This window comes from Artemia sp. Qi Xiang Cuo, chromosome 3 (assembly GCF_049724085.1).
Source record: "Artemia sp. Qi Xiang Cuo chromosome 3, ASM4972408v1, whole genome shotgun sequence".
In the NCBI taxonomy this organism is placed as follows: domain Eukaryota; kingdom Metazoa; phylum Arthropoda; class Branchiopoda; order Anostraca; family Artemiidae; genus Artemia; species Artemia sp. Qi Xiang Cuo.
The window spans coordinates 68,951,576-68,975,465 of NC_142796.1; the positions used below are offsets into that span (position 1 = coordinate 68,951,576).

General features: G+C 36.1%; 2 protein-coding genes across 5 annotated transcripts in view; one reads left to right on the forward strand and one right to left on the reverse strand.

Moving 5' to 3' along the window:
- Positions 1 to 19,816, forward strand: part of Trm1 (tRNA methyltransferase 1) — a 149,542-nt gene extending 129,726 nt beyond the window's left edge. For both annotated transcript variants that reach the window (XM_089087104.1, XM_089087103.1), the window contains exons 7-10: positions 1,682 to 1,902; positions 5,806 to 5,958; positions 10,286 to 10,426; positions 19,605 to 19,816. In XM_089087104.1, coding sequence (XP_088943230.1) covers positions 1,682 to 1,902; positions 5,806 to 5,958; positions 10,286 to 10,426; positions 19,605 to 19,719 — 630 coding nt within the window. In that variant the 3' untranslated portion in view covers positions 19,720 to 19,816. The remainder of the gene's footprint in view (positions 1 to 1,681; positions 1,903 to 5,805; positions 5,959 to 10,285; positions 10,427 to 19,604) is intronic.
- A 2,294-nt stretch (positions 19,817 to 22,110) lies between these two features.
- The window catches only part of LOC148954466 (uncharacterized), a 55,577-nt gene continuing 53,797 nt past the window's right edge, over positions 22,111 to 23,890 (reverse strand). For all 3 annotated transcript variants that reach the window (XM_089087105.1, XM_089087106.1, XM_089087107.1), the window contains exon 10: positions 22,111 to 22,286. In XM_089087105.1, the coding sequence (XP_088943231.1) occupies positions 22,196 to 22,286 (91 nt within the window). In that variant the 3' untranslated portion in view covers positions 22,111 to 22,195. The remainder of the gene's footprint in view (positions 22,287 to 23,890) is intronic.

Here is a 23,890-nt window from a genome sequence, read left to right on the forward strand (position 1 = left end):
TCCATGAGGGTCAAATTGCGTGGGGATTGAGTTGATTGCGTGTTGAATTAAATGGGGGTTGAGTTACAAGGGTTTGATTTAAATGGAGGTTGAGTTAAACTGAAATTGAGTTGCATGGGGGCTGGGTTAAATTTCGGTTGAATTGCACGGGGTTGAGTCAAATGAGTGCTGAGTTTCATGGTGGTTGATTTAAATGGGGTTGAGTTGAATGCGGTCGATTTACAAGGGGCTGAGTTAAAGGGGGATTCAATTGAACGAGAGTTTAGTTAAATAGGTTGAGTGGAAAGGGGTTCAGTTAAGCGGAGGTTTAGTTAGACGCACACCCTGCTAGACTCTTGAATCAGTTCATTAAAAATCCTGAATCCATAATTAATAACCAATGGTGTATAGAGAAATGTGCAATGGCTTCAATTCACGAAATATAGGGGTGGATGGGGGGCAAAAAAATTCTGAAAATATCTTTGGGAGCAAATACCAAATCAGGTATTTTCCCATGAAAATTCCCCCTAAAAAGGTATTTCTCAGCCCCCTTCGTTTGATGCCGCTGGGAAAGTGCTTAACCTGTGGATACTTCATAACTATTCGCGTTTAGTTTCAACCGAGAGTACCAAAACTATGTCGTAAATAATTAATCGGGCAGCCTAAACTGCATGTCAATTTTTATGGAAAAAGGAATTGATTCTTGGAAAGTAAATCCTAGTTCATAATTAAACATATCAACAATTAAAAGAGTTCAAAATTCATAATTAAATGCCTGTCTTCACCTAGTTAAGCTCTTGATTAAACTTAAATGCCCTCCATCCATACATACATATCTTTTGTCAAGTCGTTATTAGAACATGCCTATCTAGCCTGGCATCCCCGTCTTTCCAGTGAACTAAATAGCACAAACAAAAGTAAGTCTCTTCTGAAGCATTCAGTTAAGATCATCTACAAAGAAAATCCCAAAAACTCCTATACTCCTTCCTCCTTAAAGCGTCATTCATTCTTTACCACCTTAAAAGAATGGAAGGATAGCATTTGCTTGCACTTTGCTATGTCCGTCACTTCCAGAATCTGCACTGATAACAATTTTCCAAATTTCCACAACCCCTTTAGCCTTATCAGCTGTCCCAACGTACTCCGCCTTCCATGCTGTTACTGAGAGGTTCCGAAGTAGTTCATTCCATTTATCACGGAACTATAAATGGGGAACAATAAGAGGGGGGGTTCCTAAAATAAATGAGTTTTTTTTCTCCTTTTTAACTTCATTTTTATCGCTTATTATATTGCCGCTTGTTTCTTTATTCTTGCTCTTGTCTGACGCATTATCTGTCGTGTTATTCTTTGCTTTGCCATATTTAATGCATTCTTGTCAACTGTTTTTAGTTTTTAGTATTTAAATTGTGTTTTGTTTTTAGATTTTAAGATTTCGAAAAATTTATTCAAATTTTTAATAAGTCAAGTACAAAACAGTCAGCTGTTTTTAGTTTTTAAATTGTGTTTTTAGAGTCTGCATTGTTTTTAACTGTATATCTTTTTTTTCTTGCTTGACCTTGCTATTTTTTTAGTTTTGAATCGTTCTTTCAGTGTTCCTTTAGATTTAAAAATGTAAAATTGGTCCACCAGGGCATATGGTATATTTATTTGCTTAGTAAATTTTATCTAATTTTTTAGTTTATGTCGTTGTTTTTTTTTTCAGATTGGAGGTCCCTTCTACATGGGTCCCCTACACGATCAAAGCTTTTTGAGAGATTTATTGAACAATATAAAAACGGATCCAGAACCCTTGGGTACAGTTAAAAGGCTGGAGGGAGTGTTAACTATGGCTATGGAAGAGTTGCCAGATGTGCCTTTCTATTATTTATTAGACCAGATGAGCTCAAAAGTAAAAGTGACTATGCCAACGGCCAAACAGTTCAGGTATAATTATCCTATATTTTAGAGTAGCCACCCAGGGATGGTCTTAGTGACACGTAGCCACTCCCCACCCTCAGCAGGTTGAATGTTGTAGGCCTATTAATTACAGGACTTGGGGGTGGCGAAACACCAACAAGACTCAAACTCAAACGGTTTTATTGTGAAACGCCTCACAAGGTCATGCCGATCGATGACAGTTCTTGTCACGACGAAAGATAAGGCATAATAATCACATTTGCATAATAATCGCAGGCATAACTATCGTCATACAAATTTATATGCCAACTCGAAATAACACAAACAGAGTCATACCAACACCTAAAACATTTTAATATCCAACTTCTGAAAAAATTAAAATAAAATAACTTCAAGTTCTAATTAAAAAAATAGCTTTAAAATCAACAAAAAAAAGAACAATGAACTAAAACAAATATATATGTACAATTATTGAAGAGTGAGTGTAACATTAAAAACTTTGACGAACGAGGGAACTAAACCATTTGCATAACGTATATGTTCTGCTGTTACCAGCTGAAATTTAGGTACCGGTTCAGCTCCTTATCGCGGGAGCCGTTGGCGTGAAGGGAAATGCTCATGGGGAGGATATCACGAAACCATGGATTTGCCAAAATGCCGACACCAAACTTAAAATACAATTCATCACGGCTTGGCGAAAGAGTTGTAAGGGAAAATAGTTTTAAAAGGGAGCAACAAGGGCCTTCGAGCAATTTAGAAACTACCTGAAGAGCTCGGTATTGGATCCTTTCCAAGTGGTCCTTCTGATCCAAAGTCAGGCCATAATTCCAAACGGGACAAGCATATTCTACCAGTGGTCTGGTAAACGTAAGGAAAACACGCAATAGGTGGGGGGTTGGGACGCCATGAAGAGCAACGAATTTTGAAGAAAGAATACCCAGGTTTGCCTGTTTGATCATCTCCTGTGTCTCTTTTTCCCACTTCAGGTCATCTGTGAGATATATTCCTAAAAATTTGATGTCCGCGATGCTGGAACCTGAAATATTCTGTAAAGCAAAAGATGAACTTTCCCTCAGAAAAGAAAAAGTTAATGCGAGCGATTTTTTGCGATTGATGACCATTTTGTGTTCCGCTTGGCGTCGTAAACCCGCCATGATTCTGTCTGCCTCGCTTTAAACACTCTTTACCCAGCTCCAGAACTAATAAAACATCAATGAACTTAAAGCGATCTGACACATCGTTTACCAACTCATTTACCATAACCAAAAATTTGAGTGCCTAAAATTGTTCCCTGGGGAACTCCAGAATAGATTGGCTGGGGTCGGAATGGGCTGATTTGTAATAAGTTTTTTTGTTACTTCTATATACTAAAATTCTAGAAAATTTTCTATCTAGAAAGTTTTCTATCTAGAAATCTATCTAGAAAATTTTCAACTATTCTTACTAAATATGCATCATCATTAAAATTTGTCAATAGCTTGCGGATAAAGGTACTATGGCATATAAAGTCGAATGCTTTCTTTAGGTCAATTGCAATGAGGTTGACCCAGTGCCCTTGATCATCTAGAAGTTTTAAAATCTTATCAAACAAACTTACTAAATAATGGCTTGTAGAACTTTTGGAAATAATTCCAAATTCTGTAGGGTCACTTTTATCCAGAAGAAAAAATTTTCAGCTACCCAGCAATGAAACTTTCATACATTTTACTAAAAGTAGGAGTCGTCGTAATAGGACGCACACCAGTAAAATCACAGGTGGCTTCCTTTTGAGGCAAGGGGCTATGAATCCCTTTTTCTAATTTTGTGGGTACTGGCCTGATATCGTAATTTTATTGATTATCAAAGTTAACGGAGCACTCAAGAATTCCAGAAAAGCCTTAATAAGGTCAATAGGAATATCAAGTGATGCCATACTGGCTCTCTTCAGTTTCTTCAATTTGAGATTGACTTGGGATTCAGTAATCCATACTATATGGCGATGGAGCCGAAAAATCTTCGGAGTTTAGTGGCGGAAGTAATTGAACAATCCTTGCCAGGAGAGTGTTAAGCGATCTGCAGTTTCTTTATCCGGCTCATCATAGCAAAAATCCAGTTTAGTCTGCGATTTATATTTTTGTACCACTGTCCAGACTTAGAATCCAATAAATGAGATACTTCCTTTTGGTAGTACAACGCCGCTGCTGGGTGGGTTGTTCCTCTAATTTATTCTTCAGGGTAGTTGCTTCTTTGTGTTTTTCCCCTGAAAAGCCGTCTCATTTTCCTAATGGCGAAAACCGTTTACGAAGTGGGACTGCGTGACTTATAGTCGAAACGTCGGAGGTTGATATTTTAGGAAGGACAGATCTAGGGATTGTGGGAGGGAGGAGGGATATAGCTTCAAGGGGAACTGGAGAGATATGCTGAGCCTGTCTGAGCCGCGGTGACCGCGAAGAAGGGATCCCGTAACGTGATGTCAATATTGGAAAAAGTTGCCACGAGTGTGATTGGGAGGAGGGAAATCGAAAGGGTGGGTTATTTTGGCTGAGCTGTTGGCCTCCCTCGTCTCGTCATTTTTTTTTTTTTTTTTTTTTTTTTTTTTTTTAGGCACCGGCTCGGGTTTGGAATTATTGCTTGAAGCATTGCTCCCATAAACAGTATAACTATGGCTTGGCATACTATAATCCAAAAATAATGGATCAAGATTAAAACGATTGAAATGAGACAAACGGACAAATAACTAAAAGGTACTGAACGATTACCGCGACATTTTAAATTGCTAACACTATGAGTAAAACTGCATAACTTGTCGGCAGAAGTCGTCATAGGGCAAAGATCAGCATGATCGAAATTGCAAGCATTTGTTTTGCTTTTGTTCAGCTTGTATTTGCGGCATATGTGTAGAAATTTTGAGCCCTCTTTCTTGTTGCAGGAACCCCCTTTTTATGCATTTTTGTCACGTTTTTACGAGTCAGCCATCACCCCCCTCCCTGTATACGGCCTTGTCTTTAACGTACGTAGGACATCAAAATAAAAACACTTTATGTCTCCTTTTCCCATCTTAGGTCTATTCATACCCGGAAGTTGTGATTTTCTAAGGTCTAAAGCTAAAAACGTGTGCATGAAATTCTTCTGTAAACATTCACAAACTATTTACATTTAAATTTGACTAAATGTTCTGAAATCTTGAAAAGGGAAAACTAATTGGTTAATTTTTACGACGCTTTCCGTTTGTAAAACTTCAAATATTAATATTTTGATTCTTAAAGACATACAGCTTCAAAGGGTAGGTACACCTTCTTAAGCTGTTTTTGTGCCATATGTTTTTAGCTTATGGCACAAAAACTGGTTTTGCACCCACTTTTCTTCTTCTTCTTTTTTTAATTTGTGGCCCGCTACTTACAAAATTGTATATGGAGGTACAAGTATGGAAAAAGTTCCAAAGCTGCCAGTAGGGGAATTGGACAGAATTCCAAAAGCTGCCAAATCTGCCAACACATTTCACTTGGCCATGAAAACGGCCAAGTAGCATTGCTACTATGCTATCCCACCTTTTCCACGGCGGTGGAGGTCTTATTAAACCTTGAATCGTCAATTTTCCCCTGTTTTAGAGATATATATGGTGGTGTAAATGACTATTTAACTAGTTCAAAGAATTAGATTTCATTTTCAGTATTCTTGGTGCTCCAAATTATAAAATTTGAAAATTTTCGATTCAGCTTTACAAAGGCGCCTGCAAATTTTTTTTAGAGGGATGATTTTTGTATTTTTGGTATTCTAGGGAGGAGGCGGTCATCCTGTATTGTCTCCTTTCAAGGATATTGGTTAATCGACTTTGAACAAGACTTTTTTACACCCCTCTCTCTTCGATGCGTCCTCTTTCATAAGTATTACAGGTTAAATCCATTTGTGGTCACGTTTGTCTCTCCTGTTTTTATTTCACTTACTTTTTAGGTCTGCAATATGCAATGCTGGTTACCGAGTGTCTATGTCTCATTGTGCACAAAACTCAATAAAAACAGACGCACCGCCATCCTTCTTATGGGACATTTTTAGAGAACTGGCGAAGAATATACCAAACAAGAGCCCAAACAACGTAGCAACAGCGTAAGATCTTTTCTGTTTATATTTAGCTCTTTAGGTTGTTGCTCAGTATTTTATTCTGAATATAGAAATGTGTGTCCAGGTTTTGAGGACACAGGTTACCAGATTCGATTAATTAAAAGCACTCATGGAGTGTTAGAAGACCTCTAACTTCCTAAGTTTTGATTCCGATTCCAATGGCTATTATTTTGTGTGTCAAACTTGGAATCTTGCTTTTTAATCATACTTTAAAGTACTTTTAATAGAACTTATTGACACAAGAGACTTATGGCAAGCCTTAAAGCCTTATTATGAACAAATAAAAAAAAGAAGACATTCTTACCATATATGGATAAATCGCCTCTAACATATAGCCTAACCTAATCCATAAGGGAACCTCATCCCTACAATTCTAAAAACCTATCTTTATGTTCCGTACCCATCGTTAGGAATTTTAGAGTCTGTACGCCTGCCATATCTTTCCTCGATAATAAATTTATTTATTTCTTCATTCTCCCAAGCCTTGACCCCGAACAATTCTTTCCTTAAATCTGTTAATTCGGTATATTTTCCTGAAATTAGCCAAATTTACCTTCATTCCCCCCACATGTGACACAAGGAAGGACCAGTAGGCTTCCTAACCCCTATTGGACACTTTTTCTTTCACCAAGTGGTAACCCGTCAGGTTTAACTCAAATAATAAAATTTAAAACCTTCTTTCACAGTCCATCATTATAATGATATTCCTCTTTCACTGCTCTCTGGCCTTAGTGTATCACTTGAGCAACCGGATCCCATTCACTCTTGCATGCCATATTTGAATCTCCTGTTCCCTCAGCCTCCCTCTGACCCTACGTGCCATGCCCACTATTCCATAGCTCTTCACAATCAATCCAATCTTCTTTATTTCTGATGGCCACGCATCACGCTTTCAGATTATCAGAGCTTCTAGTATACTGCTTTTGTTACCCTTATCTTGACATACTCAGGACATTTTTCCATAGACTTATCATCCCTACCAGCCATAGAAATTTCAACCAAAATAAACATAGATTCCTTCTCAGTATTAAACTATTCGTTGAAGTATGACCTTAAGCTTTATTGATGTGCTGAAGCTGAATTTTTTCAATCTTCTCACTCGTTTGTTATCTTCGCATTTCAGATCCATATTGTATAATCGACGCAATCTTTATTTAAATATCTGCCTTGGCAACGTCAGGCTCCATTTGTTTGCTAGGTGGCTTGCAGTCACGGCGTATAAGCAGTACTTTCCTTTAACCCTTTTACCTAGCGCCAGAAGCTTTCCAAATCGACAACTCGATGAATAATTACATCCAAAATAAGTGAGCTCATCCCAGCTTTCTAATACTGTGTCCTCTCATTTTACTCTAATTGTAATCATATCCCCTTTTCTGAAAAAAATATCACTAAAATAATTACTATTTCTGTAGATCGGGCTCCACGAAAACTATCTGAAGGTTTTATATATCAAGTCAATTTTTAGTGATATGAATCAAAAAAAATTTTCCACAAAATAAGTTTTTCAAAAAAAGTAAAGAACTCCATTAAACCAAAAATGAAAAAAAAAAAAATAGAATCAAATATTCTACCAAGTATACAACTTCCACAAATCAGTATCAATAAATAAATGAAACCCAGAACAAACAGACATTTAAAAAAGTCAAACTCAAAACGAGCAGAAATTAATCTGAGTAGGGTTCTAAACCCTATGCTTTCTAAAAGCTAGAATATAATTTGTACTATACTGAAAAACATTTGATGAATTTACTGAAAAAATTATGCATTGTCAGTTTAATATACATATGCTGATATTTATTGCTTAAAATCTTAATTAATTTTTTATTTCTTAAAGTTATAAAAGTGAAAACATTTAAAAGTATTTTTATCGTTAAAAATTAATTCCTTAAAATCTTAATTAATTTTTTATTTCTTAAAGCTATAAAAGTGAAAACATTTAAAAGAATTTTTTGTCCCACCCTACCCTATTCGGGGAAGACCTGATTCTCGTTTGGCCCTAGATGGTTGGCCGGGAAGGACAGTCTTTGACAATCTGTCATCCTTCAGTCGTAGAACGTTTCTTTGCTATCTCAACCTTTTTTTAATTATAGCCCTAGAAGGTGGGATAGAAGCACATTTGTTTAGCCCATCAGTTAGTTATCTCGTATCAGATATTGTTTCAAATCAGTCAGACAGGTGAGGAGAGTATTAAAATATCTCTGATCTATCGTTGAAATCATGTATTCACTTTGAATATTCTGGTTATTGAACACAACTATAAATTTAAGAGTCTGGACTTTGGTGCATAGATCAGATTAAAACTTACATACTAAGCTTTTAGAAAAAGACTAGAAGTTGAAATCGAGGATTGCGAAATCCTCGTAAAGGTATGTTTATCTGATGATGTCAGGAAATAAGCTCGATATATCTGGTTGTCTCCTGTAAAGAAAAAGGGAAGCAATTTAAACAGAAAGGATTTCAAGCCCTCCAGTAACTCTTCACCCGGTATTCTGCATCGATGAATTTGGCGAGAAAAGGAAAATAGATTGGTTCTGAGAAAGGTGGTAAAAGTTGACTTTCATGTGCAACTGTCTAGCTTTATTAAGATGTGAAGTAAATTTTTTTTGTGATTTGTTATTATATGGCTCCTAGCAGATTGTTAAGATGTTTTCTGTGAGAAAATGTTTCTTTTGCGCTTTTATTTTGGCGGAATAGTGAGGAGGAAACCTTTGTGCGTGAACATTCTGCAAGTAAAATTAGTGTCGATGAAGTTGTTTGTGTTAAAAGATCACAGCAAAAACACAGTAATTTAGCAACAATCGTCAAAACTTTCCATTCGGGTGCTGTTAAAACAGGGATTTTCTCCTAAACACTGAAATCGTTTTTGAAGGCTTTGCTGTTAATATCCTATTTAAACAAGATTTTACTAATACCGAGATATAGCTAGTGCTAATTAAAGCCAATCGGAATTTTTTATAGGATTTAGTTTGCTTTTCCCTCCCATTAATGGTGGATTATAAATCTTGGTAATTTATCGTTCTCCGTCATCTAGTAAAGCAAATTTCTTAAACAACCTGCTAAATGTGTTAAGTGTAATGACAAGTCGTCGAGTGCCGTTTATTATCTTGGTTGACTTAGTTTTAATGGACTTATTCTGATCTTCACAAAATATTAGTCTAATTAAATAAAATTTCGATTAAATTTACTTAATTAAATCTGATAAGATTTGAATTTAATACAATCTAATTGGATTTTGATTCAATTGGCTGTCTTCTCTGTAGCGGTACAGACACGTCCTTCGGATTTTATCCTCCAGCATAAACTCAGGATGTCTTATTACAACCTGAGTATCTAATTCCTCTTCTTCCCAAAATTTATAGATACAAGTTTTGCATTCGGATTACACACACTAGCACACTAGACTAATAAAAACAAAGAATATTTTATGTCAAACAGGTCCGTTGCCAACCATATATGGTATTAAACGGTAAATAAAGAGCAACACTCTCCGAAATGGAGTTTTGGTAAAGATATATGCACTAAACGAATCTCCACATTTATAAACTGTAAATATAAGGACTTCAGTTATTCGAAACTTACCCACAAAGCGACTAGCATAGAATACTGCAAAGATCCAAAGTTTTGGATCTATTTGGGGCCGCATTCGTGGTTATAGAAGACTCTTTGGACTGCTAAAGTACAATATTTGACTTAAAAATACAAGGGGTAGTCATTAACGGGTAGTCATTAGTCATCAACGGATAGTCATTTATTCTACAAAAAGGAGAATTTTGTCTGGCTGAGACCTGGTAAGATTTGTTGGTGCTTAGCTTGACAGATTCGTGTTTTTGGTATACTAGTGAAAATATGAAGCAATTACTGCACCCAAATCTAGGTAGGGAATCGCCTTCTTGAATGAGAAAATCTATAAATTTGCTCTCTTAGTTTGTTTTTTCCAAAAATTATGCAATTGGTTTATGCTAGTCACTTTGTTGGGTAAATTTCTAATAACTGAAGCTATTATATTTACAGTATCTAAATATGGAGATTCGTTTAGTGCATATATCTTTACCAAAGCTCCATTTTTTAGAGTGTTGCTCTTTATTTACCGTTTAATACCATGTATGGTTGGCAACGGACCTGTTTGACATAAAATGTTCTTTGTTTTTATTGGTCTAGTGTGCTAGTGTGTGTAAGCCGTTTCAGTCAAGAACAAAACCAACTCCCTATTTTACTGACAAATTTCTCCCTTTAAGACGGATTTTACGTTTTTAATGTCTAACCTTTACATAGATTTGCAGAAAATGTTTATTAAAACATCCTTTCTTATCAGGATTTTATCTAAGCCAATGGAACATACAATTGACTTTACTGAAAACAAATTGGCTATTCCCGAATCTCAGTTGAAGAAGCTAGTTCGATTTCAGGAAAATCCGGAACGGAACTGGGGCCCAAAACACAGAGCAAAAATCAGGTAATATCTGTTATTATAAAAGTTGTTGAAATTGGATGTGAAAATCCACCATCATTGGGAATTGAACTCACATCCTCTTACTTACTCGGTAGGCGAGCTATATATCATAAGCTTTTTAATATTGTACATTATCTCCCTTGAAAATAAAACTTTTTAAAAATCATCTATAAAAATTAACGCTTACTATGGATCTATGGATTAATATTTGTACTTTTCAATATCTGTGCATTCAAACCTGGTCGACTGGAATCAAATTTTGCTTCAGTAGCTATTGGGTAAGTGAATTTCACAATTGGCGGATCTTTTATTCCTTCTAGTTTTGGACCAAGTTTGAAAATTTAGTGTTTGGCCGGTAATTTCTTTTAAATAAATAGTTTCCGTACTAGTATCCTGATAATTATGCCGTTGACATTCTTTATGATGTGGAGTACAACGCATATTATTTTAGTTTTGTTTCAAGAAAGAATTTTGCTTTCAATGAAAAATACCATCCAGGATTCGCATATCCAAATCTTTTGACAAAACCTTTTGCATCTTGCGTCACAACCAATTCAGGTTTTGCTATTTGGCTTGAAAACACAAACAAAGTTTAAAGTACCATGGGTGTCAAAGTGAAAACACTTTTTCTCCCTGGCTCCATCTTTGGTCTATTCTTTCCTGAGAACCAGGATTTTCTACCATTTTTATTTTGGCTATAATGCAACCCTGTTGTAGCACAGTGGATTTATGATCTGCTTGGCAATACGGGGTCCAGGTTCGATCCCCGTCGCAGCAAGGTGGGCGACAAGCATGCTACTTGCCCTGCAAAAAATACCCAGCAACTTAAACGTCGATTCGACGCCCTATGCGCCTGCAATGCCTCTGCAGATCTTTATCCTTTTTCATCCTTATCCTTATTTATGCTACTATCAATATCTTTCTCATTGTGCAAATTCTCTCTTTTATTATCATACTGAACCGTGAAGATAACAAAGCGAAGACCTTCTCTGTTAAAAAAAAGGCGAACAAAAAGATTGTACAACCCAAATATAATCTTGAATAATCAGTTGGGTGATACACCCGTTTGCTATTGAACAAATATAGAGTAGTGAGAATATATAAAAATTAAGAAAAAAAATTGATGTTTTATTAATCAGAAGAAAAAAAATATTCTATTGATATATCAATAGTCAACCAAAGAGATAAATAAAAAAAAGGATAGCCTATTTGCTCTTTCTAAAAATATTCTCTTGTAGGTCAGTCAATTAACTAATTATTTGAAATGTTTAATTTTGAAGAACTTTAATTATAATCAAATGAAAGCACAGCTTAGATTTTTTTGCTGTTCAATGGTATACGATGGTATACAATGGTATACAATTGATAGATTTTTTTTGCTGTTCAATGGTATATATACGAGAAAGGGTCATCTCGTATATAAGTACACGCTTCCTTTAAGTTCCTATTGGAAATAAGATGGTAGGCTTATATTCTTGCATAATTATAATAATTCGGCAGCTTTTTTTACACAGTTTACTGCCAATTGATGGCAATGTCTGTTTTTCCCTACAGCAATCTGGAAAGCTACATATTTTAGAGCTACATAAAAGAATTTTTTACTCATTTTCTGCTAATTTTTTACACATGTTCTTTATTTTTAAACTTGGTGCCCGCTAAGTGTAAAAACTGCATACCAAGATCGAACATCTTTTGCATTAAAAATGGAGATATGGGTTTTTTCTCAATTTTCTTAGACGTATATGGTTGTGTTATTTTCCACTTAGTCAATTTAAAGAATCACATAAATTTTATTGTCCTTGGTACTTTGACAATTACATCGCTAACTGCTTTAACACCAAATACTTCTAGAAGGTTTAAAAATATGTATGAATGCTGTATCAGTCAAATACGTTTGTCTAGAGTACTTGCTAGTGCTCAGGGGCGTCGGGGGGGGGGGGCAGTTGCTCCCCAGTAGTTCGGAGAAGAACATTATTATATAGCCCATGCCCCTTGACTATCCGGATATATCTCTCTCTTGCCCTTCCCCCCCCCCCCCAAAAAAAAATGCTGAAGCTAAGCCCCTGCTAGTACTCTAGAGTACTGGAGAACTTACTTCTCTAGACCGTTACGATGTGCCAGTTTTTTTTTTTTTTTTTCAATTTTACCAGCTATTTTCAAAAGATTTGTGTTTGGTTAATTTACTGCTTGGATTCACTTCCAGAAGAAAGTGGAAAAGTTAGTGCTATGAAGCTAAAATATGATTTCCTCTGATTTTCAAGATGGAGGTACGAAAACTTCTAGTTTTGGGTTTCGACCTTAGCTGTTTTGACTTATTCATTCGACCGCCGTTTTTGAGGGGTTTCAAGCTTTTTTTTAGCTTTCAGACCAGTTGTTTTTGCATTAATTCTATTGTTAGTTACCCCTTATCAATCAGATTCAAATGGCAGCTCTCTTTGACAAGGCAATATCTTCTAAACGTGGTTTTTGGTTTTTACGCCACATGAGCCATGGCTTGCTCTTTATTACACTGCAGCTGTCTTAACATAAAATATTAGTTTTAAATTTAGTTCCTCAGCTAACAAAAAACTGTTCCTAATAGTTGATATAGAACGTCTCTAACAATTCGCTCTAAAAATGTTTATGGAGTTCGACCGCAAACTTCAAAAGTTTTGAAGAATTACGCTAAAAATTGCATATTTGGTTTTTGTTAAGAAATAACTGTGGGCGACTTTAGTTTTTTCTGATCCGTTTTCTAGGCAATTTCTTTGTTTTGTAATAAGAAGTGCTTTTTCAAATCTTTTTACGTGTGAAGGTCCCATTTTATAATTTTGCCACCCATTTTACACGTTTTTTGAATTGTTTGTTATAATGAAATTGTTAGTAACTATTAGAATGACAGAAGTAGGCCCTTAATGATTATGCAGCATCAATACTTTCTATATGAAATATATTTCCTTTGTTCCCAGGTAGTACTATATTGTCTGTTTGACTTTTTCTTCGATTGTGCACACCAAACTCTATTTGACACGGGTCAAATCTTGTTGAGAGAGAAATACAAAGGCAGCTAGCTGTCTCTAAGTAATTTTTGGTTAGGACTCATTTGGGTTTTAGTTAGTCCTGGGGCCCATAACTATTCTCTAGGGCCCCGAAGATAAGACACCTAATAGGGAATTTCAGTGCCCCAAATGTGTTTCCACATATAATAGTGTAGCCAGAATGGGGTTTCTCTCCTTCCTCACCCGAAATGCAAAAATTAGTAAAATAATATCTATTTAGGCTATATAACAGCTATCATAGCTATATTAATTGATATATATAAAGCTCTTTTTTCTTCTGTCAAGCTGTTCACTAATATTTTCTTAGCTCGGAGAAGCATAAGTGTTTGCTAATAATCCTAAAAATGTTTTTTGAGGGTTAGAAAATTGAAAAATGTTCAAATTTGAAAAAAAAATCAGCATAGCTGACAAGGGTAGTTTACAAGCAAACACTTTAGCACACTTATGCTTCACTTATGAACACTTATGCTTAAGTTTTCGATCATAGTTAACAAGCAAACATTTTATAAGTGTTTGCTAAGGGTAGTTACAAGGGTAATGAATCCGCTTGATTCATTTTCTCGTTACCCAACGTCACCTCTTTACCCTTATTTGTTCCTGATCTAAGCAACCTAGTTTTCTTAGCATTGATTTTCAAACTTACTGCATCCACAACTCTAAACAATCCATTCAGTTCTCTAACATTTTAAAAGCTTCATTCTTTACCCCCTCCCATGAATTTCCAATTTCTATTAAACGAGTTCTTTCCGCCCCATTCGGGGGACGACCTGATTTTCTTTTGGCCTCAGATGTATAGCCAGAAAGCACGATCTTAAGCAATCGATCATCCGTTAAGCGTGGCTTTAGCCATCTTAAGATTTCTTTCATCGTACCATATTTTTTGTACAGCTTACTGTTTCATATACGGTCAGTTGGACGTATACCCAAGTTACTATCCTTGAACCATACATCTGGAAAACATTTACCGTTTCTTCTTAAGCCTTTACAAGCGTCCACGGTTCAGGGCCCTGCTCAACCTATGTCACTGCCACTGCTTCCTGTATTTTAACCTTAGTTAGCGGATTTTTTTCAACTCCTAAAAAAAAAAAAAAAAAAAAAAAAAAAAAAAAAAATCTGTACCTGGGGTATTGTCCTTTTTACATCATCATCAGGTTCATAATCTTTACTACTAATACTACATGGGTAAGTAAGGCAAAACACTTGATAAATTTATTTTTTATTTAGCATCCCCTCTTCATCCTAATTTGTTTCTAGTCCAAAGTGACTTAATCTCAAAACCTCTAAAAACTGTATTTGTTTCGCTAGCATTGTTATCAAGGACACTCAAATCATCTGCATAATAGTACCGGCAAACTAGCCAAAAATATGGGTCGACCCCAAACAAATTGCAACAGAAATGATTTTTATACCATATGGTAGAAAAAAACAGCTTAACAACATATCCAAAGTTGCACATTCTAGGTCGACGGAAAACTTTTTTTTTTTGCTTTTTGCGTAAATTTTTCAGTTTTTCTAAAAGAAATGAAATATCGGTAAATGTTCGTTTTTCTGTATATGAAGTACCGTCCTGATAAAAATGAAGAGCTGAGCCCGAAAATGAAAGCAAATTTCATGTATATTGTACCAGAAAAAAGTTTCATAATAATCAATATGTGATTTTACCCTTCTCATTGTTGTGACCTGTTTTTCACCATACTGTTAGCAGGCAACTATTCTGACATAAAAGGATGAGCTGAACCCAAGAATCAAATTAACCTAATGCAGTGTCTACTAGAAAACCCGGTTCATATTCATCAATATGCATTTATTTTTAATTTTCATTTGACATATTTCTTTCAGCACTTATTGTCCACCAATTTGTCCATTGTTGGTAAAAAAAAAAACAAGTGGGCGGATGAATTATGGTTGGCTCGTTTAGAAGACCAGTTAACGCACAGAAGGCACCTACGCCACTTTTATGACCTTCATATGCAATAAATAATATCAACATTTCGCCCCACGCTTTGTCCAAGTGATTTCCCGGATAAAGCCGTAAGCTAAAAAATCACAATTGAAAATTACCCCGGGTAATCATTTATTAAGTCACGTTTGATAACCCGTGTTTGATATCTTGCCATCTATAGATACTAAAAATTTGTTCAATGTATCTGCCACCGAACAAGCTAAAAAAGTTTCACTGCGAATGTTCTCCTTTCCCATTGACTTGATATTTAAAGGTAAGAGATCATTTTTGTTTGTGTCATCATTTCAACCAAAGATCTACATTCTGAAATGGTAAACTAATGTATCCAACCGTACGTAGTAAAATTCTTAGAATTTTATTTCAAAGAACTGTTTTATCTTTTTTCTTTTCACAGAGACATCTGCTGAGAAGATAATCGCGCCTTGAAAAACATCTTGTGCTAACAGATGACCCTGAAGGTTATGTTGTCGAAGCTTGTAATGCTCCGATATGGTATACGCACTGCAAAACTTCTTATGAGCTAAATGATCTGTGTAATGGGATCTAGTTAAATTATACCTCGTCCACGCTAACCTGTCTAATAGCTTTCGAACATAGCAGCTATACACAATCCCCGCAGCGTTATCGCCTGTAAATAGTCACGCTCCGGGGAACTCATCCTGCCGTCTATCAAGCCTTTCACAGTGGGATGTATGTGATCGGACGTTCCGATAGATTCTGGGTTGGGCTCTCCACGGATCTTGTCATTGAGCAGGAGCTCATGCATTGTCTCAAAACGGTGGTGGCCTTACCGATGAAAGTGGTATGACAGAGGTTCAAAGGTCTTTATGGGTTCTGTCTCAACCAGTCTGCTCTGCACTAAATCTTCCCATGAAGGGTATCTAACAGGTCTTCTATGGAACTAGTGAACAACATAGGGAAATGTCCGAGCCGAGGCAGCTAAGAGACTATAAAGACACCCAGATCCTTATCGATTTCCTAGAAAAGGACCACCATTTAATGGAGATCTTCAACTAAGAAACATCAACAACGGTTGACAGCCTACGAATCTACCAACGTTGATTCTGCTAGAGATTTAGGCCTAAAAATCATTGAATCCATGTCTGGAAAGCTGGTCGCTGATTTTGTTTTTCGACGAAAACAACAGGCAGTTCAAATAACTGCAAAGCAGAATCCAGGTGGAGATTGCAAAAGACTGGACCCCACTCTCCATTTTCAGAGGTTTATCACGCTAGCAAAGAGGATCAATCTCACGGAATCTGAGTACTTTCAACACGAACTGTGTTCCTACTCGGCATCACTTTTTGACAGTTCTTGCATGATCCGGCCTCCGAACAAGCCAGAGTTTGCCAAGGCTATAGCACAGGCTTGCAATCTTGAGGCGCGCTCTACTCCCCTTCCCAAAGGCATTCGATAAATCATCGACGGTGGAGGTCTTCTGAACAGAATTCCATGGGCCAAAAGCGAGCGATACTGCGAAATTCTTGACCATTATGGTACTTACCTCACCCAAAAATATCCATCTACCACTATTGGTTTCGATGTCTACGATGGCGGAGCAACCATAAAGGATATGGCCCAGTCGAAGAGTCGTATAATCGGCCGTGAGATCTTCTTCACATCAGATATGCAGCTGAAGGTAAAATATGATGATTTCTCGTCCTGCAAGAAAAACAAGGTCAGGTTTATCTGCACGTTGGCTGTTTATCTCCGATCAAAAGGTTTCGTTGTAGTCAAGACATCAGGGAATGCAGATGTCCCAGTTGTGCATGCTGCTGTTGATTCTTCCCAGTATTACGACACTGGCGTCATTGAAGATGATACTGATCTTTTGGTTCTATTGTGTTATCAAGCAAGAAAATATTCTTCGTACCTGAGCCAAAGTCGAACAAAGCTCACTGAATATGGGATATTCACAAATTGAAATAGAAGCTGGGCCAAGAGACATGCTATCTAATCCTTTTTCCTAACATCATTAAATGCCGTGACTCTACTTTCAGGACTCAGAGTGTGGGACAAGGCCTTGCTCCGAAGAAGCTAATGACAGATGCCGATTTTCGTACATCAGCTGCAGTTTTCATGCTGAAGTCTGTTTCGAAGGAGGAAGTAAGGGTTGCTGGAAAAGACACTCTGCTCATTATATATGGCTCATCAAAAGGGGAAATCTGAATTAACTCTGCAGTGAAGTTTTTAAAAATAAGGTGACTACTGCTAGCATGTTCTTCCACCAAGAACAGTTACCACCAACTTCTGATGCGGCGAAATTCCACAGCTACAGGGTTTTCTACCAAGTTCAGGTATGGAGTGGAGTTCCTGATTCTGATCTTAAAGCCGAGGAATGGGGTCGGAAAAATAAAGATGACATCTTGTATCCATTGACTACTGACGTCCTACCATCCCCACGTCTGCTTCTGAAAATAGTTAAGTGCTCCTGTCAACTGGAATATTGCTCAACGAGATGTAGCTGCTTTAAAAACGGATCAGCTTGCCCTGCCGCGTGTAAAACGTGCAAAGGGACAGCATGTTCTAACTCTCCAAGAATCGAAAGCTACGTATAACGACAAGGAGAACGTCGAAGCTTAAATATCTGAAGTAAAAGAATAAGTTGTGAATACTAGTCGGAGTTTGATTCTGTCCTTCAAATGTTCATGAAGTTGATTCGATAATTTTATCAGCTGTTAATACTTGTCAGAGTGTTGATAATAGTTTTGTCTAAGAAGTATTCTAAATGTCGGCTGCTGAAAACTAGTTTATAGATGATTTTACTTTTCTAATATTTTTAATGTTTTAATAAACATCTTGCAATCACTTCTTTTAGGCCGACCCATCAGGTGATAGAGCCACCGATGATCAGATTCAGACTAACTAATTATTAGATCTCAAAACCGACAAATTAGCCAGCGAAAGATGGTCTGGTAAAAAAAAAATGGGTGTCACGACGACGAGAAGCGTAAAAATCTCATATTGATGATTATGAATCTTTTTTATATACCGTACACCAAATTTGACTCCATTTTTGCACTCATCTCGTCTTTTTACATCGGAATAATAATTTAGTTCAAGAAAAACCAACAATTACCAGAACTTAATTTATTTTTGTTAGGATAGTGAGAAAGCTGACAGGATACGCAAAAAAAAACTAGTTTTGCGTCGACCTAGAATGTGCAACTTGGATACGTTGTTCAGCTTTTTTCCCTCTACAACATGGTGTAAAAATCATTTCTGTTGCAATTTGTTTTTACCAACAATCGACGAGTTGGTGGACAATAAGTGGTAAAAGAAACATGTCAAATGAAAATAAAAACGTGCTTATTGATGAATATGAAACGGGTTTTCCAGTAGACACTACATCAGGTTAATTTGATTTTTGGGCTCAGCTCATCATTTTATGTCAGAATAGTTTCCTTCTGATAGTATGGTGAAAAAGAGGTCACAACGATGAGAAGGGTAAAATCATATACTGATGATTATGAAACTTTTTTCTAATACATTGTACATCAAATTTGCTTTCATTCGTGCTCAGCTCTTCATTTTACATCGGGATGATACTTCATATACAAAAAACCATTTACCGACAGTTCATTTTTTTTTTTTTTACTTAAAAATTGACACGAAAAGCAAAAAAAACTAGTTTTGCGTCGACCTAGAATTTACACTTTCGGATATACTGTTCAACTTTTTTTTTCTCTACAACATGGCGTAAAAATCATTTTTGTTGCAATTTGTTTGGGGTCAAACTCTAGTTTGCCTGTACTATACTATAAGTTTTACCTTCCATTTGATGCCATGTTCTCCCATAGGCTTTACCGTGTTCCTTACGACTCATTGCGTTAAAATCATGCGGGCATGCATAAGGCAAGTTCTTCCTTGCGCAAATTCGTGGGAAAATTCCTCTTTGTGTGCAGGCATGGGTGTAGCTAAAAATTGTTCATTTGGGGGGGGGGGGGGGGTAAACAACCGTGAAGGGGTCAAAGTTATCGTCATCTGTCACAATTTAACTTTACACTCGCTCTTAAGAGAGTTTTCTAGGTATCCGTAAATCTTAAGGCCTGGATGCTTCCTGCGCTTGCTCCCCTAGCTACGCCCATATGAACAGGCACAGGAAAAAGAGGACAGAGTCTATTGCAAAAGACGTCATCAGTTTACATTAAATATAGTATTCATCTTCTCTTTTTTCTAGTCTCCAAGCAACCGAAGAAGAAAAGAGGCTAAGAAACCAAGGGAAGAAAAAGCGAAAAATGATGAACGATAGTGATGCTACGGTGCTTGATGACTCTGAAAGCATGAAAGATTAAACAACCTTAAGACCTAATTATTCCAGATTATCTGTTTTTTAAGTCAAAGTAAAATTTTAATGTGTTGCTCAACACCTTTGTATTAATTATCCACTAAGCAAGATAATATATCTTTAGAAACAATAATGACGTCAAAGATTAACGTGAAACATTGACATGAATGGCTGTTTACAACGGTCAAGATTATTTACTGTAGAATGCAAGGATATAACTGAAGTCATTGTGTCTCTGTTACATCTTTACCTCTATTACATCATTAGATTATTTACTGTAGATAATTGAAGTCATTGTGCAAGATTGACTGTAGATTTACTGTAAGATGTAAGGATATAACTGAAGTCATTGAGCCTCTATTACATCTTTACCTCTATTACATCATTCGATTATTTACTGTAGATTACTGTAAGATTGACTGTAGATTTACTGTAAGATTATTTACTGTAGGATGTAAGGACATAATTGAAGCCATTGTGCCTCTACTATTTTTATTACAGCATACGTTCCGACATTTGTTTTCCAGTTAAACGGATGTTTCAACTGATAAATGTCTGTTGGGTCATTTCAGTTCGCTAACATTACTAGTCCAGTAAGGAAGGCCTGAATTTCCTCAACGATTTTGAGGTTACGATCCTGAATCGCTTTGGATAAAGTACTAGGATCTTTAACGCCAAGTAATACCAAAAATGGTAATCAATTCGTTCATTATAATTTTCCTTTGTTGGCATATTTCGCTGTGCAACATTTTCCTTTGTAATTCAATGTGATTTTTGCTCTTTCTAAAAAATGATGCGACCACTCCTGGGGAAAAAATGATGTAATTTATGTTCTTGAAATATGTATAAATATGACGTCACTCGCAAGAATTGTTTTTTCCAAATTAAGGCACTAAGCGAATTTTATCAAGCTCCTGACCTATCTGGATCGTTTTTTTTTTTTCAGACCAGAAAATCACAGGTTGCTAATTTAAAAAAAATGGAGCCATTTTCAAAAAACTTTTTTACATAAATACATCTTTAAATAAATACACAGTCGCTGGTTTAAATAGAGTAGATATACACATACCTTATGAACATATATTATACATGTAATGGCACTGAACATCAACTGGTGCAATGTTTAGTTGATAACCTTTAGTTGATGATTTGGAATTGGGGAGTCAAAATGTTAAGTCGCAGCAGAACCGGCATCTTTTTACATAAACTGACTTTTTATTTATACCTAATACATCCCTTTTGATATTAGAAAATTTGCCCTAGCGGAGTTCCCCATTTTTAGTAGGTTATTCTGGGTAAACCTCATCATTTCATAACTACCCTTAGGAGTAACAAAACACTTAAAAAATTTATTGTATAATAAACAATGATTAACAAATTATTATTCGTTAATTTGAAAGTTGTACGATCAGCAATGATGGTGAAAAAATGAAGGACTGAATATATAAATTCGCATGGAGCGCTAGACTTGAAAATGGGCAATATACTGGAAGGATTCAGTCTAGCCCAGACCAGATAAATTCAGGTATAGTTTTTATAATTAGAAAAGGTTATCAGTTAAATCCATAGAAATGAAAAAAAGAATACAGGCCATATTCTTGCTAGTACTAACCTCGAAATTTTGCAAAATCTGGCCTCTTATTCTTTTTCTATTTCTATAGCAAAATCAACTGTGTATGGTTGTTTTTGTCAGATAAGTAACCCTTCTAATGCTGAAACGTGCTGCTGCAAAAACTAAATATATTTCATTATTCTCTCGTAACCCGGAAACAGTTTGAATTCACCTAAAAAGGAAAAGATAAAGGACATGGAACTGGATTTTGCAGTTCAAGCTGTCGGTGAAAATCATCGTTTTTGGGGCCTTCTACCAGGATGGGCAATGGGGGGGGGGGGTTGAGAGCCAGTCATCCGGTGCTTTCACATACCCTCCCTGTTTAACTGTCCCGATATTTCCGGGTACCCATTTGGAGCTGGGTTGGCTCTGGCTAAGGGTTAATGGGTTACACCAATGACCTCCTTTCCGAACTAGAAAACAACTTAAAGACACTAAGTTTGTCTTGGGCAATTTCTGACAGTTTCTCTTAACTGCAATGGAATTTCTTTTCCAGCAAGTACATTAGAGTTCCCACCCTAAGGGGAGGGCCCAAAACCTAAAAAGTGTATTTCAAGGTCATTATATTTCAGTTTTTATGGAGGCAGGGGTTCTTCGAGCCCATTTCATGGTGTGAACCCCTCTGTGTATGTGCAGGTATGCTTGTAACCTAACCTAAAACCTCATTAAATTAGAAGTTATCAGAAACCTGTTTGCTTCTTTCTGTTGAATACACTGACGTTCATAGTCCTTGCCAGAATGTTTACTGTCAATAGAAACAAATTACAATCTATCATAGAAAATTAATTATTGTTAGTAGACACAATTTAATGAACAAATCCTGATAGATTAAAATTTCGCATACTCGATCCGTAAAACGATGAAAAAAAAACTATTTGAACTTGCTAATGTTTTCTGGTCTTCTTGTATCTATCTTTGGCCGGTAAGGGCGAAACAAAGGAATGTTCACAAACATGCTTGACCTAAAAAAAACACATTTTAAAAAGAGACATAAAAATGGAGATCAAAGCGTCGACCTTGTCTCCAAGAATAATTTCAGCACACTTTGCTCTAGATAGATGCTAATTCACTTCTTTCATTTATGAATAAAAGATAGTTTCAATTGGATCCCAAATATAGTCGCAGCGTTGGGAACTTTTCCTTTTTAAAATTGTCTCCTATTTGGCCGTTAATTCAGAAGGGGGTATTTTATGGGTCAAATTTTTGAAAGGGTTATATTTTTAAAACTAAGATATATATATCTCTTCAAAAATTGTCTGTCGTGTCTTAAGTCATTGTCAAAGATTATGAGTTATAAGAGGGAAAAGTAAAGTGCTAAAAAAATCCTCCGTCTAGTGTTGCTCTTGCTTTCACTAAACTGGGTATAATGGCAGATAAATGAAAGTGAAGGAAGAAAATGGTAAATAGATGTATAACTGCTATCGAGCTTGGAAACCCAAAAACACGTGTTACATGTCACTTGCCCGATACTGAGTCGGAAAATTGGGCTTTGACTTCAGGCGTGGTCACTGTATATGTAATTAGCAGCAAGTTTACCGCAAATGATTTCTGACTCTTCATTCTCGGTGCGAACAAAAAGCTCCCTCCCTTTTCTTCATGCATTAGCGGGTTAGTGTGTATGCGTCAATCAATGAGAAATGGTTCGAAATTGTATTATTCGTAATTGCGACAGCAGAAAAAAACTTGGTGAGCCGGCCAAGTGGTTTGCAGCTGTCCCATCTCACAGGTATGACTTAATTTATATACAAATTATGACTTAATCTATTATTTATATACAGTGGACTTAACTGATTGGCCTATGTAGGATTTCTAAAAAAGAGGGCGGGGGTTGATGAAATTTGTGAAAATAAGGAATTTTTTTTTCTTCTAATAACTGGTGGAATAGATGTGATGGTTTCATGGGCGGATCCCGGATTTTTTAGGGGGGGGGGGCAAAATAGGTTGATCCGATAAACGTGCGTTAGGAACAAGTTTAATCAATACAAACTTGCGTTAATTAGGTAAATTATACTACTTTAGACTACGTTAGGGGGGGGGGGCCTCTGGATCCTTTTTTATTTCACGACGTAATTTATTTTCTCAGATTGTAGTTCCTGTGTGACTTGAAAAGGGTTGTTTACCTGTTTTGGCGGAAAGCGGTGGTATGAGCTAGTTTTGTTTTCAATCAGTGTTTTCTCGTTAAATGGGCAGACCCTTACTCAGCTGTAAAGAATAAACACCTTTAAGAATAAAGAATTTAAATTTATTATCATTTTAAATTCATTCTTTGTCTTTCTTTCGTTTCTTAAACCAATGTTATATTTACCCTTTGCATTACTACAGCCCACTATATATACATTTATATAAATTTATATGCAGTGTTACAGACATACCAATTATTCTCCTTTCCTTTTTTATTCTTTAATAATAATTTCTGGTCGTTTTGAGTTTGAATTATTGTAGGCTTCTATTTCTACTGATCCTAAGTTTAATATGGTCTTTACTTTTTACTTAAAAAAAAAAACTTTCTTTTTTCGTAAAGTTTTCGCAGTATATATAAATATATATATATATATATATATATATA